At 30.1% G+C, this 12,970-nt stretch overlaps 1 protein-coding gene across 1 annotated transcript in view; it reads right to left on the bottom strand.

Moving 5' to 3' along the window:
- The window catches only part of LOC129228224 (protein MON2 homolog), an 87,167-nt gene that overhangs the window by 54,530 nt on the left and 19,667 nt on the right, over positions 1-12,970 (bottom strand). The window contains exons 4-12 of the mRNA XM_054862887.1: positions 11,620-11,747; positions 11,298-11,429; positions 8,891-9,023; positions 8,086-8,192; positions 7,068-7,193; positions 5,750-5,947; positions 4,270-4,394; positions 2,020-2,307; positions 1,001-1,315 (exon numbers count right to left, since the gene is read on the bottom strand). Coding sequence (XP_054718862.1) covers positions 1,001-1,315; positions 2,020-2,307; positions 4,270-4,394; positions 5,750-5,947; positions 7,068-7,193; positions 8,086-8,192; positions 8,891-9,023; positions 11,298-11,429; positions 11,620-11,747 — 1,552 coding nt within the window. The remainder of the gene's footprint in view (positions 1-1,000; positions 1,316-2,019; positions 2,308-4,269; positions 4,395-5,749; positions 5,948-7,067; positions 7,194-8,085; positions 8,193-8,890; positions 9,024-11,297; positions 11,430-11,619; positions 11,748-12,970) is intronic.

The raw sequence follows: 12,970 nt of genomic DNA on the forward strand, positions 1-12,970 counted from the left end.
AGACTTCAGAAAACTTTTGATTTCTCTACCTTGATTTCAACTTCAGGGTACTACTAACTGATACAAATATAATCCCACTGATTTTTTTTTTTTTTTTTTTTTTTTTTTTTTAATTTTTTGCTAACCACAAAAAGTTAGGAAATGATCTAATAATGTTTGCTCCAGGTGTTCAATTTGGGTAGATGCTTCACCTGCTTTACCAAATGCCCAAAAATATATAAGAAAGTGCAAGAACAAAATACACTTTTGTGGTTAAGTAGGCCTATTGATTAATTCAAGTTTTCCATACTGAAAAGAGAGTGCTTTTGTTTCCTTTTTCTATTCTTTTTTCTTCCCTTTCTGACATTATTTTTAGTAATTAGTTTTTTTGCTTGTCCTGAAAAAAGGTCAGAATGTGCAATTATTTTCTGAAAGTCCACTGACAGTCTTGTGACAATGTTTTTACAAATATAGCGTAGCAAACAAGTTTGTACAGAAATTAGAAAGAGTAGCAAAGACATTTTAATGTTTAAAGAAAATACGGTAAGTTGACTGCTCATCACCATTACAGCAAGGGAGGTTTTTCTCACTCACACACACGAACTTTTTTGAATTTTAGTACAGTATAATAATTTTATACAATAAATATTTAATGATACCAATTAATATACAAGATATACTTTTTATCACCAAAAACTTTTATAATTCTAAGTTAAAAGAATTCCTCCAGCTAAAAAATGTATAAATGCAGTTTCTACTTATATAAAAAGAATAACATTCAAAAGAAATGAACAGCTTCAAAGAGGTTCAAAAGTCTGAAAAATAGATTGGAATGATATGTTTTTCTTATAACAAACACTTCTGGGAAGATTTCCAGTGCTTAATTTTACATAAAGCTCAACATGAAAGATGGAATACTGGATTCTTTTCACTGATTTAATATAGATCAAAATCAAAAAATGAGGGGAAAACCTTTACTTAAACTGTTTGCTTTGCAATGACAAAACACAACTAGTCTTACCTTGCATCAATCAGTAAAGTGAATGCTGCAAGGAGTCCACACCATGTTGAATTTACTATTTGTTCAGCCAGGTCATGGGGGCAGTCAGCTTCGTTGATTTCATGTGATGTGTCAGGCAAGCTCGCTTCTCGTACAGGCTCCGTTGCATGTGTATCTGGCTCGGCAGCCGAATCGTCATTGGGACACACTTTATTTTTTTGGGGATGTATTATTGTTTCAATGCTATTTATCACATCCAATAGGCATGAGTATGCTACAGATATTCCATAGCCATCAGGAACGCCAGGAGCTTCAAGACGATCAAGAAATTCTAAACTGAAAATGATATGACAATATTTAAAAAACTAAAGCAATAAAAAGAAAAATATATACAAAAACATCATAAAAAAGACTTTAATCGAGATATTGTAATAAACTGCTCAAAAGTTAAAAATCTGCAAAAAAATGAATTCTGATAAAAATAGCATCGAGAATCTGTAAAACAAACTGAAGACAAAATATTGTCACAGACATTAAAACTGATTAGTGATGCAAATCCAGTTTGATATGGTTCTATCTGTATAATATAGGATATCTAACAAGAAAGTTGCAATGAGTATAAGACTGTACAGTTCAATTTGATCCATTAATATCCATGATTTTTTTAAAGGATATCCAACTTTGGATATCCCTAGAATTTTAAACAATATTTTACACTGCATGACACAATATTACTTTCAATTTGATTGTTTGCTTAAAAAAAAAATTAAGGCCATTTATACCACTTTCCAAAAAATATAAGATTATTAAAGACCCAGATTAATTTTCTGAAAAATGTAAGATTCAAAATTAATTTTCTTTGAAAAAAAGCAAGGTTCTTAAAGCCCCAAACTAATTTTCTAAAAAATCTAAGGTTCTTAAAGACCCTAAGTAATTTTCCAAAAAAAAAAAAAAAAGTAGGACTTTTTACTTGTTGGACAGATAAAATCAAAATTAACTCAACTTTTGGTACACAATGTGAAAATGCAAAAACTACTCACAAAACTGGCTTGCAAGTTCCGGATGGCATCTGGTTGATGGGAAACCACACACCTCTATAAAGGAATCCAGCCTGTGGAGTAATGCCAGGTCCCACAGGCATACCTGCAAGCAATGCAGGAGGCTGTCCTTGGACAGAGGCTGGAACACCACCAGAGCCACTGCCTGGTAGAGCAGGGTTCACGCCGGAGGCAATAAACATTGATTGTACATAGGATCCAAGGGCGTTCACAATATCTTTGAAAATTTTCGTACTGTGAGGCTTCATATCATAAGACTGGCAAAATGATCTGAAGACAAAAAAAAAAGAGTTAGGGTCAGAAATTAGGGGTCAGACATCGAGTCATAAGGATGTCCTGACACACTGAAAACCATAAAAATCCATCAGTTGTCACCCACCCCAGGCAGCATTAAGTCACTACTGATAGGGAACAGGGGTTGGCAAGCAAACGAGAAAGGGCGGAGCCCCCTAGTACATATTATAGTTTTTTTTTTTTTTCAATGCACTTGGCATATGTTTTTCTTTTTTTGCCAAGATTGGGGATATTCTAGTCTAGATATTCAAAAAAAATTTTTTCCCTCTTCATATTCTCAAAGTTTAGACCTTTAAGAAAAAGTTACTAAGAGCATTCGTGGAAATTCAAATTAGTTTTGGAGTTACAGTTAATTTTGATGAAGTAAACTCTTTTGCTGAAATGAGACTGCAAACTTTAAACGTGTTTTTCTCAAAACTAGTTTCGAAACGGTTGACAAGATATCTCAAGTTCTAATGCACCGATTTACTTGAAATTTGGTACAGACTTTCTTTGTACTATCAAAATTGTCTCCACGTAGGGGTTTTTGTAATTTTTGATCATTATTATTTTTTAAAAAAACAGCAAAGTTCAAAAAAGGAGTCAAAAAATTAACTTTTTTTTTCAAAAAGACACCATTTTGTGGAGAAAAAAAAATATTTTCAAATCGGCTACGTCCAGACAATTCTACATCCTTGTTTAGTAAGAATCAACCTTAAATATGTGTTTCAAATCACCTGAAGGATTGGAATCACGTCAACCAGACCCCGATTTTTTAGAGTCCCCCCTTGGCCAGCCTCTACCAACTTCAATTTTGAATTATTTTCCAACTATTATGCATTTTTATACTCTTCAAGTAGAAATAAAAAACTGATAAAAATGGATAGTGAAAGCAGCTAATGATTTTTTACTATTAAGCTTGTAAAATCACCTTAAAATCAATCCTCTAGACTAGAATACCCCCTTAAGGAATAATTTCATGAGAGTAGAAAGAACTTGTAACTAAAAGCCACTCAAATCTCTGAAATAATCTATTAATAATAGTTTGTTTCATCAGTATGTAAAAGGATTGTCTCATTAAATTTCATAAAAGAAAATACCAAAATATATGATCTATTGCATATAGTGGAACTGAAATCAGAGAAGAGTGACTATTTCAAGCACTAGGCACCATGAAAAAGGATAACACAGATTCTAAAAGAACAAATGAATTTCTTTTTTTATTAATACTCAAAAAGTAATAATTTGATACATTTTTAAAACAAGTATATATTAAATATCAGTCACAATGGGTTTTATCATGCTATTGTGCATCTAAAACCCGCTATACCCATCTGTCCAAATTATTGGAGAGGAAGAAAAAGCATCACCACTTGGACTTTTCTTTATTTAAAACTTTGTTTCCAATTTTAATTTCATATCATTTAATGTAATGTAAAGAATCATCTTTGACATTGACTTTCGCAATGCTTCAACAATTATTTCCACAGTTGGTTACTGGATTTTGAAATTTTTGGTCACAGATTCAATAAATACTAAGCTAGTTTTCAGGACCTGTGAAGTTGAATTAATGAAAAAGAGAAAAATGGAATTTATTGGTGACGTAAAACAATTGTGATGACATATTGTATAGAGCCTGCTGAGAGAGAGTGCAATAAAAACAAAGAGAAGGAAAAGATAAGGTGTGCTAATAATAGCGAACGGGTGGCTAATTGCAATCATTGCAACAAGTATTAAGCTTGTAAATTAAATTTAGAAGAATCTATTTTGGTGCTATACATAGGGCAAAGGAAGGAACATTGTTGAAGAAGACAGTACTGTACATAGCAGATTTTGGAGATGCAAGAAAGATATGTATTTCAGCTGTAAAATTGCGTAATTTTTATATGGAACAGCATTTTTAATGTTTCCAAACTAAATCTGCTACAAGTTTAGTTACGATATAAACTACGTGCTTACTTTAACAATTCCGGTTGGATACACATCTTATGCAAGACTTCCAGGGCTAGTGACCTCTGCCAGGGTGGTTTGTCAATATCTAGGAATTTTACAATCAAGGACAGAAAGATTTCACATTCTGTCACCTAAAGTGTAATAAACAGGAAAATAAAATAATTAACTTACATCATTACTATTACTTATCCATAAAACAATTATAAATTTTAGGTTACATCAGGAAAGTCATGATTGAAATTGAAAAATATAGACTGTTTTGCGGATACTTAGATACAAATGCACACCTGTAGCAATGAGCTAATAACAATAATAAAGACATATGTAACAAAGCTTTTTTTTTTTAATTTTATTTTAAGCAAAAGTAAATAACCCAGTTAAATCTTTTTAATTCTAAGTTATTGAGCCTTAAACTGAGCAGAAATTTTAAGAAAAGCACAAAATTTAACACGGACACACGTGTGAAAGATGTCTTCCATTACTCATCAAAACTTGCCAACTTTGGCTATTTTTAAAAACTTCTTTGGACTTTATAATTTTATATTTTGATAACCAGGGAACAAAGGCAAATAATTTTTGTATTCAGAAACATGTTTGACTATGCTCTTTTAATTACCACTAAATAACTTTCTTTTTTTCATAATTACACTACTGAGTGGTTTCCTGGTTAGAATGTTGTTTTTTCCATTTTATACAGATAGGTGAAACAACAACTACTACTTATTTTTTAAAAAAAATCATCATACACTATTGTGTGGTTTCCTGGTAAGTTCAACTTTAAAAATGTTCTTTAAAGTTTTTAACACATTCTTTTAAAAAATATAACACATATTTACTTTAAAATTGGATATAAGTATTAGAAAATATACATGGGAAAACTGACTGCCGGTACAAAACTGTTGCTGTAATATTCAAACGCTGAAACAAAACTTGTCTCATCCATATTTGTAAAAACGAATATAGTGAGTTTTGAAACATTACTACTCATATATTGAAGCGCCACCTAGGCTTGGTTTAAAACCTTGGTTGTAAACAGATTGAGCAGGGCGACTGGAAGCATGCTGTTCTTGCTTGTATGTAATTAGGTTCAATAAAATAATTACAGTTCACTTGGTCTAGTTCAATATTGTTAAATAATTATTTGATTTGCATGGTAGCTTATCAAATCGCAAAGGAACCAACTCAGGCAAAGAGAAATTCGGAATGGAAATAAACACATATTTTCTTAGAAGTAGAAAGAAATCAAGATTATTATTTTTTGATTTTAAAAAGGGAATTTTTTTATATTTAATTAAGACTGAATTGAGAATACAACTTGACAAAAACCAGCACTAAACTTTAAAAGGCGTGTAGTGTAGAAACACTTATAAAATAAAATAAGGTAGAGTTTCAAAAATACAGCCTAAAACACAAAACTATTTTCAAAAAGAAATTAAGTTCAAAATCACAAGAGCACTAAATTTGTGCTTTGTAGAAACAAACTTACCAGCATTTTGTAATACCTTTGAATCAATATCGACACAATACGGAGCAGACGCATAGAAATAGGAAAATAAGGTTTGTCTGAAGTATTGGGGGGTCCACCAGAAGCCTGCACACCTTGACGATATTTTATGTTTGGTGAAAACAGCTTAATAATTAGAGGACACACTCTTTCTTTTAGTAGAAAATTGAATTCAAGATGCTGAAATAAAACAAAGTGAGAAACAAATATTAGCTGTAAGACAGTACCTTCTACAAAAGCTAGACAGAATGTTAAAAGCACAGGATAGAATTTAGAAAGAACTAAAACTCAATGTTTTTTTGCAGCAATAATTTCGTTCATGACTTTTTTTTCCCTTGTATTCAATAGTATTTAGCTCTATGGTTTAAACCTTTGCATATTTTTTGAAACTCTTCAAGACAACAAAAGTATAAATAAATTGTAAAAAGAAAGTCTAAATCTTTTGATTTTTCTCAGAAAATTGAAATTTCAAAATAATGATAAAGTTATGAAATAAACATTTTTGCAAATAATTCATTCAAATTTCACAATATTGTTCTTGAAAAAATGTATTCAATTGAATAGTACTGATACATAGACCAAAAAACATCAATGTTTTACAACAGTAATAATTTTATCAATATATAACTTATATTTTTGAACATATCACACACTTACATATGTGTGATAATCAACAACAAATGTTTCTAAGTAGATCAGTTTTTTTTTTTTTTTTTTTTTTTTTTTTGGCAGTTCTATAATGCATTAAATAATAGCTCACAGCCGTCAAAGCAAAGCCAATAGTTAAAAAAATAATAATTTTTACAATAAGCAACACAAAAGAATAAGTACATGATGGGTACATTAAAAATACTCAACCTTAAAACATGAATGCAAACTAATAGGAATTAATTTTGCAACATCTGCTGATGTTTGTACCTAAATTGTACAGAAACTAAGAATAAGACAGGCAACAACTAATACCAAACAGTTATGGCTTACGGGAAATATTTTCAAACTGGATTGCACTAAAAATTAATTTAACTCAAAAATGAATCTAAACATTGATGTTTATATCAATGTCTTAAAATTGATGAACATCAATGCAATTGATTTTTTCCATTTTGAACATCCATGTTTTTCCCATCAACATCCCTTTTTTCATCTCAAACTTTATTAATGTTTTATTCTAACATAAAACAGCAACATTGATAATAAAAAAAAACATTGGACTCAAAAACATTGATGATTTAAAAACATGGACCTTAAAACATTGATGTTTCCAGAATATTGACTTTGGTGTCACACGACTAATGAGTACCTTTAAAAACACCTCAGGAAAGGACGAAAGAATGGACTCCAGGAGCTCTAAACCAAAAGTCCTTGTCATCTCTGTCAATCCAATCAGCCAGAATGGCTGATCTGCATTCACCAGTTGAACCAAGTCCTAAATTAAAAATCATTTGAATGTGTTGGTAAGTAGGAGAACAAAATGAAAATACCTGAAATTCATCATTGCATGATGAAAGTACATTCAAATGTAGCAGTCCATTAATTGAAGTGTGTACGCTACAAAATTAGGTATCTACAATTTCGATTTTTGACCAAAGTCATTTTGTTCTCAGTTTTAATGTTTATTTCATTCAACACTTAAGTTGGCCAAAAACTTGGTACCTACTTTGCAGCCTTACACTTCAATGATGAATTTCATGAACTCATCTTTCCTGTCATTATTCTTTTTATGATTATAGCAAAAATTTAGGAAACTTATCTTAGTATAACCTCAATGAATATTTATTAACAGTACTAATAAATTACTTTATATTGAATTAGGGATTACATTTGTAATAACAATACAGATAATGATTTTAAGACAATAAGGTAATTTAAAGAGTGCCTTTAATGAAATGTTAAACAAGACAACATTAACAAAAATAGAAAATTCTGCAAATGCATGTTAAGAGAAAAATAGTAACTTGAGTCATTGGGAAAATTTGAGTTAGTTTTCTCAAGTCACTTTTAAGTTATTACCATGAAAACAGCATTAGTTTTATATCGCTAACTAACATTTCTGTAAAAAAAAAAAAAAAATATGTAGATACATTGACCTGAAATAATAAAAAAATAAAAAATATTAGCTCACAAAATGATATTTGTGCAAATAAAAGAATGTGATTTAAGAAGTTTTAATTATTTTTATGTTAATGAATAGTATTGATATCAAGCATGAGTAAGGTCCTACATAAACAGTTTTAAATAAATGAAGTCAAAGCACTTATTTTTACAAAAAAATAAAAGATTTTTGGTGCAAGTGTTACCAAAGGATATTTTGTATGTACCTGAAATAACATGAAGCCATCTGCAGCATGTGCAGGCAATGACTTAGGAGGCACCCGACTTCCAGCCTTCAATTCTTCTAAATTCACATTTTCTAAACTTTTTTGATCTAAAAATATAGTCACTGTAGGTCATTACCATGAGCAAAAAAATTTCAGGCAACATTAAAGCTTTTTCCTGTTTAAAGAAAAGATTATGAATATGAGCTGTATATTTTTTATTTATCTTTCTGGGGGAAGTTCAAATGATTTTACAGAACGTTCTTTCCATATCAAATCAATCTCCCAAATTGTATGGATTTTTGACCTTCCACTATATGTATGTTAACAAAAAGAAACAAAACCTGATAAATGTTGACATTGGACGGCAAACGGGAACATTCACTTAGCAAGACATTATTAGGTTTGTCATTTCACTTTTTAGAATAAACTACAGCAGAATGGAAACCTTCTTTGTGTTTGCATGGAACTAATTCAGAGAGAACTACAAGAAAGGATACAAGAGAGAGGCAGTGGTTACTAACTGTCCCTCCCTTGAGGGACTCTGCACCAGAAGTGAAGTCTCCAAAAGATGATGTAATTGGAAGATTGATGCTCAAAAGTGGGAGATTTTTGGAAGTTGAAGTTTTAAAAACACAAATTTAGCTTACTTTTGGTGATGTAAAAGGAAGGGAATAGCTTCTGGACCTCCTTTATCCCCGCTAATTGGTTACATATCTATATTTTATTTGCTTTTAATTAGAGATGCACCAAATAATGCTTAGTTAAGAAATCAACAGGTTATTCAAACATTACAAGGTTTACTCACCTCTGTCAGGAGAATAATCTTCTGCAACAATTCTCTCAAACACGGCTGAAACCAGCTGCCGGACAGTTGCAGATGCAGTGTTATTGGTAGTGCTGTTTTTAGTAAAATGCAAACGAAAGCACAAAACTATTGCCTGAAATAAAGAAAAAAGTTTTTAGCACCAAACCTGGATTGTGTTTTCTGGTACAAAAACAAATTAGCATCTTAAAAGATTAAACCTGAAAAATTTATGTCCTGTAAAAGTTACTTTCGACAAATTAGAATGATGAATAAATAAACAATTAATTAATACCTCTAATATATTATCACGAAAAGAAGTTACTAATGTAACAAAATCGGAACTAAACATGAAATGGTTTTATTCAAACAATTTGAAAGAAAATATAAAACAATGTAACCAATTAAAAAAAAAAAAAAAAAAAAAACAAGTAATAAGTTTGCAGGTTTTAGACTTGATTATAGTTGAATCTTGTTTCTCCAGAAAATCAAAATCAAATTCGTATCCCTAAACAAAAATTATGTTCATGTAGATAAATTTAAATTATAATAGTAAGAACGCATATACACTGCATTTGTTTTGTTTTTTTTTGATCTATTAATGATGAAGCACAGCATAACTATGCTTCATTCAGAAGTCACACATGTCTGAAACAAAAGACAGTGGATCAATTGTTTATTAAGAAATGATGTGAAGTTTTTTCATATTTTTACTAACTTGCAGGGGTAGAAGTGATCGACTTGTCACATATAGGACATTTTCCACAAAAAATATAGGACAAATATAGGACACATTATACGAATAATTTTGCTATGAAAAAAGAAATAATACATATCATATATTATTTAGTTATTCTTACTAATGATTTTGTTTAAAAAAAACCTCAAACAAAGTTATAACTTACATCTGAAATGACTTTCCTGTAGTTGAAAGAAGTATAAAGTACACTGTTTTTGAAAAAACAGTATACTTTATAGACTAAATAACTAAACAAAATTTGAACAAAGATAATTTTATTATTTCTTCCTCACTCATGACCCAAGTACTAATTCCACTGTTCTTTGATTTTATGTCTAAACTGAACCCTTTACCACTTGTACTAAGAACAAACAGAGCTTGAGAAGGATCCTTCTGACGTTTTTCAGAGTTTTCTTTATGCTTGAATGTCTCAGCATGCTGCCTCAATTGCGAAAATCCACTATTGCTTATGGGCACTCAACAGTTGCAAAAATGGCAAAAAGCGGTAAAATCATCTTTTCCTTTAGTGCACCATGCACCAAAATTTGTACTATTAATGTCCTCTTGGTCCAACCACTCCACACGAAATTTTGTTAAGCGATGCGATTTCGCCATTATAATTCCACTTATTACAACAAACTACGTTTTAACTTCAAAAGGAACTAACATTCCACGATCCCAAAACTCCACAAAAAGAAAAGATTGGAAAAAGAATATAAGAACACTCCGATCAGAAAATGCACTGAACACAAAAATATACCAATTGGTATATGAAATTGGTATATAAAACCATGATGGAAAAGGAAACAAACGGCTGTTGCCCCCCCCCCCCCCCCCAAACGCAAAATTCTAAAACCAACTTCAGACTTAGTTCTCGAAACTCCACCCCCTATAGTGACGTCACATTGCTGTAGCCAAAAATAAGCGAAGGTGCCTGTTGCAGGATTTAGTTCATTTCGTTTTTTAATTTGAAATTCGTTTGGGGACGTACTTTCAGCTATATTTCAGCGAAAAATCCGATGTCAGAAAGTTCATTTACTGTTCTTTTTAAAAGAAATATAGGGTAAAAAACGGGAATATAGGACATTTTCCAAAAATATAGGAAATATAGGACGGTTTTGATGCTTTTTTTGAAAATATAGGAAATATAGGATATATAGGACTACTTCGACCCCTGAACTTGTAAACAATTCAAAGTAAATTCAAGTCAATAAAGTAAATTCATTCCAAACATGTTTTCTTTTAATTGTAATGAACCATAAGTCTGCTTATTTAAGGAATTGTTTTGCTTACTACCAGGATTATATAGATTGCATTTGGTCCCAGTTAGTAGGGATAAATGAGGTTCTAATGTATTTATAATACATCGCTAAAAATTTCTTAATGGTTTAAGAATTTCAAAAAGTATACTGAGTATAGCTGTTACATTTTAATTCTATATAATTACTGAACACTTTTGCAATAATGTATAAAAAAAAAAAACTAAGTAGCAGATGCTCTAACTGCTAAAATTTAAATTCATTGAACTCATTTTTCAGAAAAATTTTGCATAACAGTGTATTTTTTTATTAAATGAGAAAGTTATATGAAGTAACAATGTGAAACAAATTAACTATATACAGAGATTAAATCGAAATCAACAGAAATTGACTTATAGTTAAATTGAAGTACCTTTGATAGAGTATCACCCACAACAATATTGTTTGCTGAGATCAAGAGAGTTACAGTTTGAAGTAATTTCAACTCTTCAGTACCACTTTCCATTAAAGACCATAAGCAGGAGATTATGTTGTTTGCTGCTATCTAATAAAATACAACAGAGTTAAATTTATCAAATAAATTACCCAAGAAGCTTATAAATTTGTAAAAAAAAAAAAAAAAAAAAAAAATCATACATCATAATCTTTTCTCTCTATTTCTTTAAAATAGGAGCAAAAGGTAGCATTTTAGTACCTTGGAATAGTATGTAAGTAAGGAGGGATCTTATACTCACTGCAGAAACTGCTTCCTGTGTAATCAATCTCTGAATAGCAGTCAAGCACATTTGCACAATTTTGGTATTTTTTGTATCACAGCCAATGAAAAATGGTTCCAAAATTTCAGGGCTTTCGGAAAGAAAAGCTATAATGAAAAGTATTTCATTTATTTAATTCAAAATCAACTCACAAAACAAAACAAATACAGTCAACTCCCGGTTATCGGCGGTGGGATTATCTGCAAGACTTTTCGCAATTTTTTTTTAAACTTATGATTGTGTTCTTGTTCGCTTTTAGATTTTCCATATATTTTTATATTGAATGTTAGTAAATGCAATGTAGCAATGTTTTTAGTTATAATTTAAATGTATATGTGAGTGTTGTTAACATTTTTTGGCTATTGTATACACTAAGTATTGTTGTTTACTTATTATTCGGATTATCTGCGGTTTTCGTTTATCTGCCACCCTATTCTGCGGATAACCTTAAGTTTACTGTACAAACAAATATTTATCCTCAAAAAAAAAAAAACATTTCAGATTTAGTGTGCACAAGTTTTAACATTCTGAAGTTATCTATTCTTTTAAGTTAAATATAAAAGCAATCTAGACACATAACAACTACAACAAAAAATACCATTTACAGGGTGGTGACAGGAACTGTGAAAAAAATTCCCCGATTTATGTTAATACTGAGAATGGTTTCCTCTTTGCAGTACTTGAAAACCGTTGAATATTTACATAACATATAGCATTTAAAACATTTCAAGCTGCAAATTAAAAATATATTTTTAAAAAGATATTATTTTCCTTTTTTTTTTATAAATCAAAGTATTTATTATAAAAGCACAGCAAATGAACTTCATTGAAGAAAAAAGAATATTAAAATAGATTAAATTATCTACATAGAATTAAAGGAAATTTAAAACAAATACTTTTCTTCCAGTAACCACTTAGCGTATAAGAATTTAAAAAAAATATTGAAATCACTTCTTAAAGACATAGGTCTAACTTTGATAAAACTAAAAAGTTTATATTGAAACATTTTTGAACTAAATTTTACAGCAGTATAACAATTGCTGCAAGGATAATATGTAATAGTAAAAGTATAGAAGTAATATAATTATACTTATGTTAATAATGGACACATTTATGTAAAACAAATTAAAACCTTTTGACATCCAAGAACTAATGTTTTAATGAATGAATACAGCATTTTAACAATTGAAAAAAATAAAAATGAAAATGTGTACGCTGTACATTATGTGTACAAGGTAACTCAATTTCAAATGATTTCATTATTTACGGGGGGAAAAACATAGATTATGTTTACAACAAAACAACTTTTAATGCAAAAAAGAAGCAATCA

This window comes from Uloborus diversus, chromosome 8 (assembly GCF_026930045.1).
Source record: "Uloborus diversus isolate 005 chromosome 8, Udiv.v.3.1, whole genome shotgun sequence".
NCBI lineage: Eukaryota > Metazoa > Arthropoda > Arachnida > Araneae > Uloboridae > Uloborus > Uloborus diversus.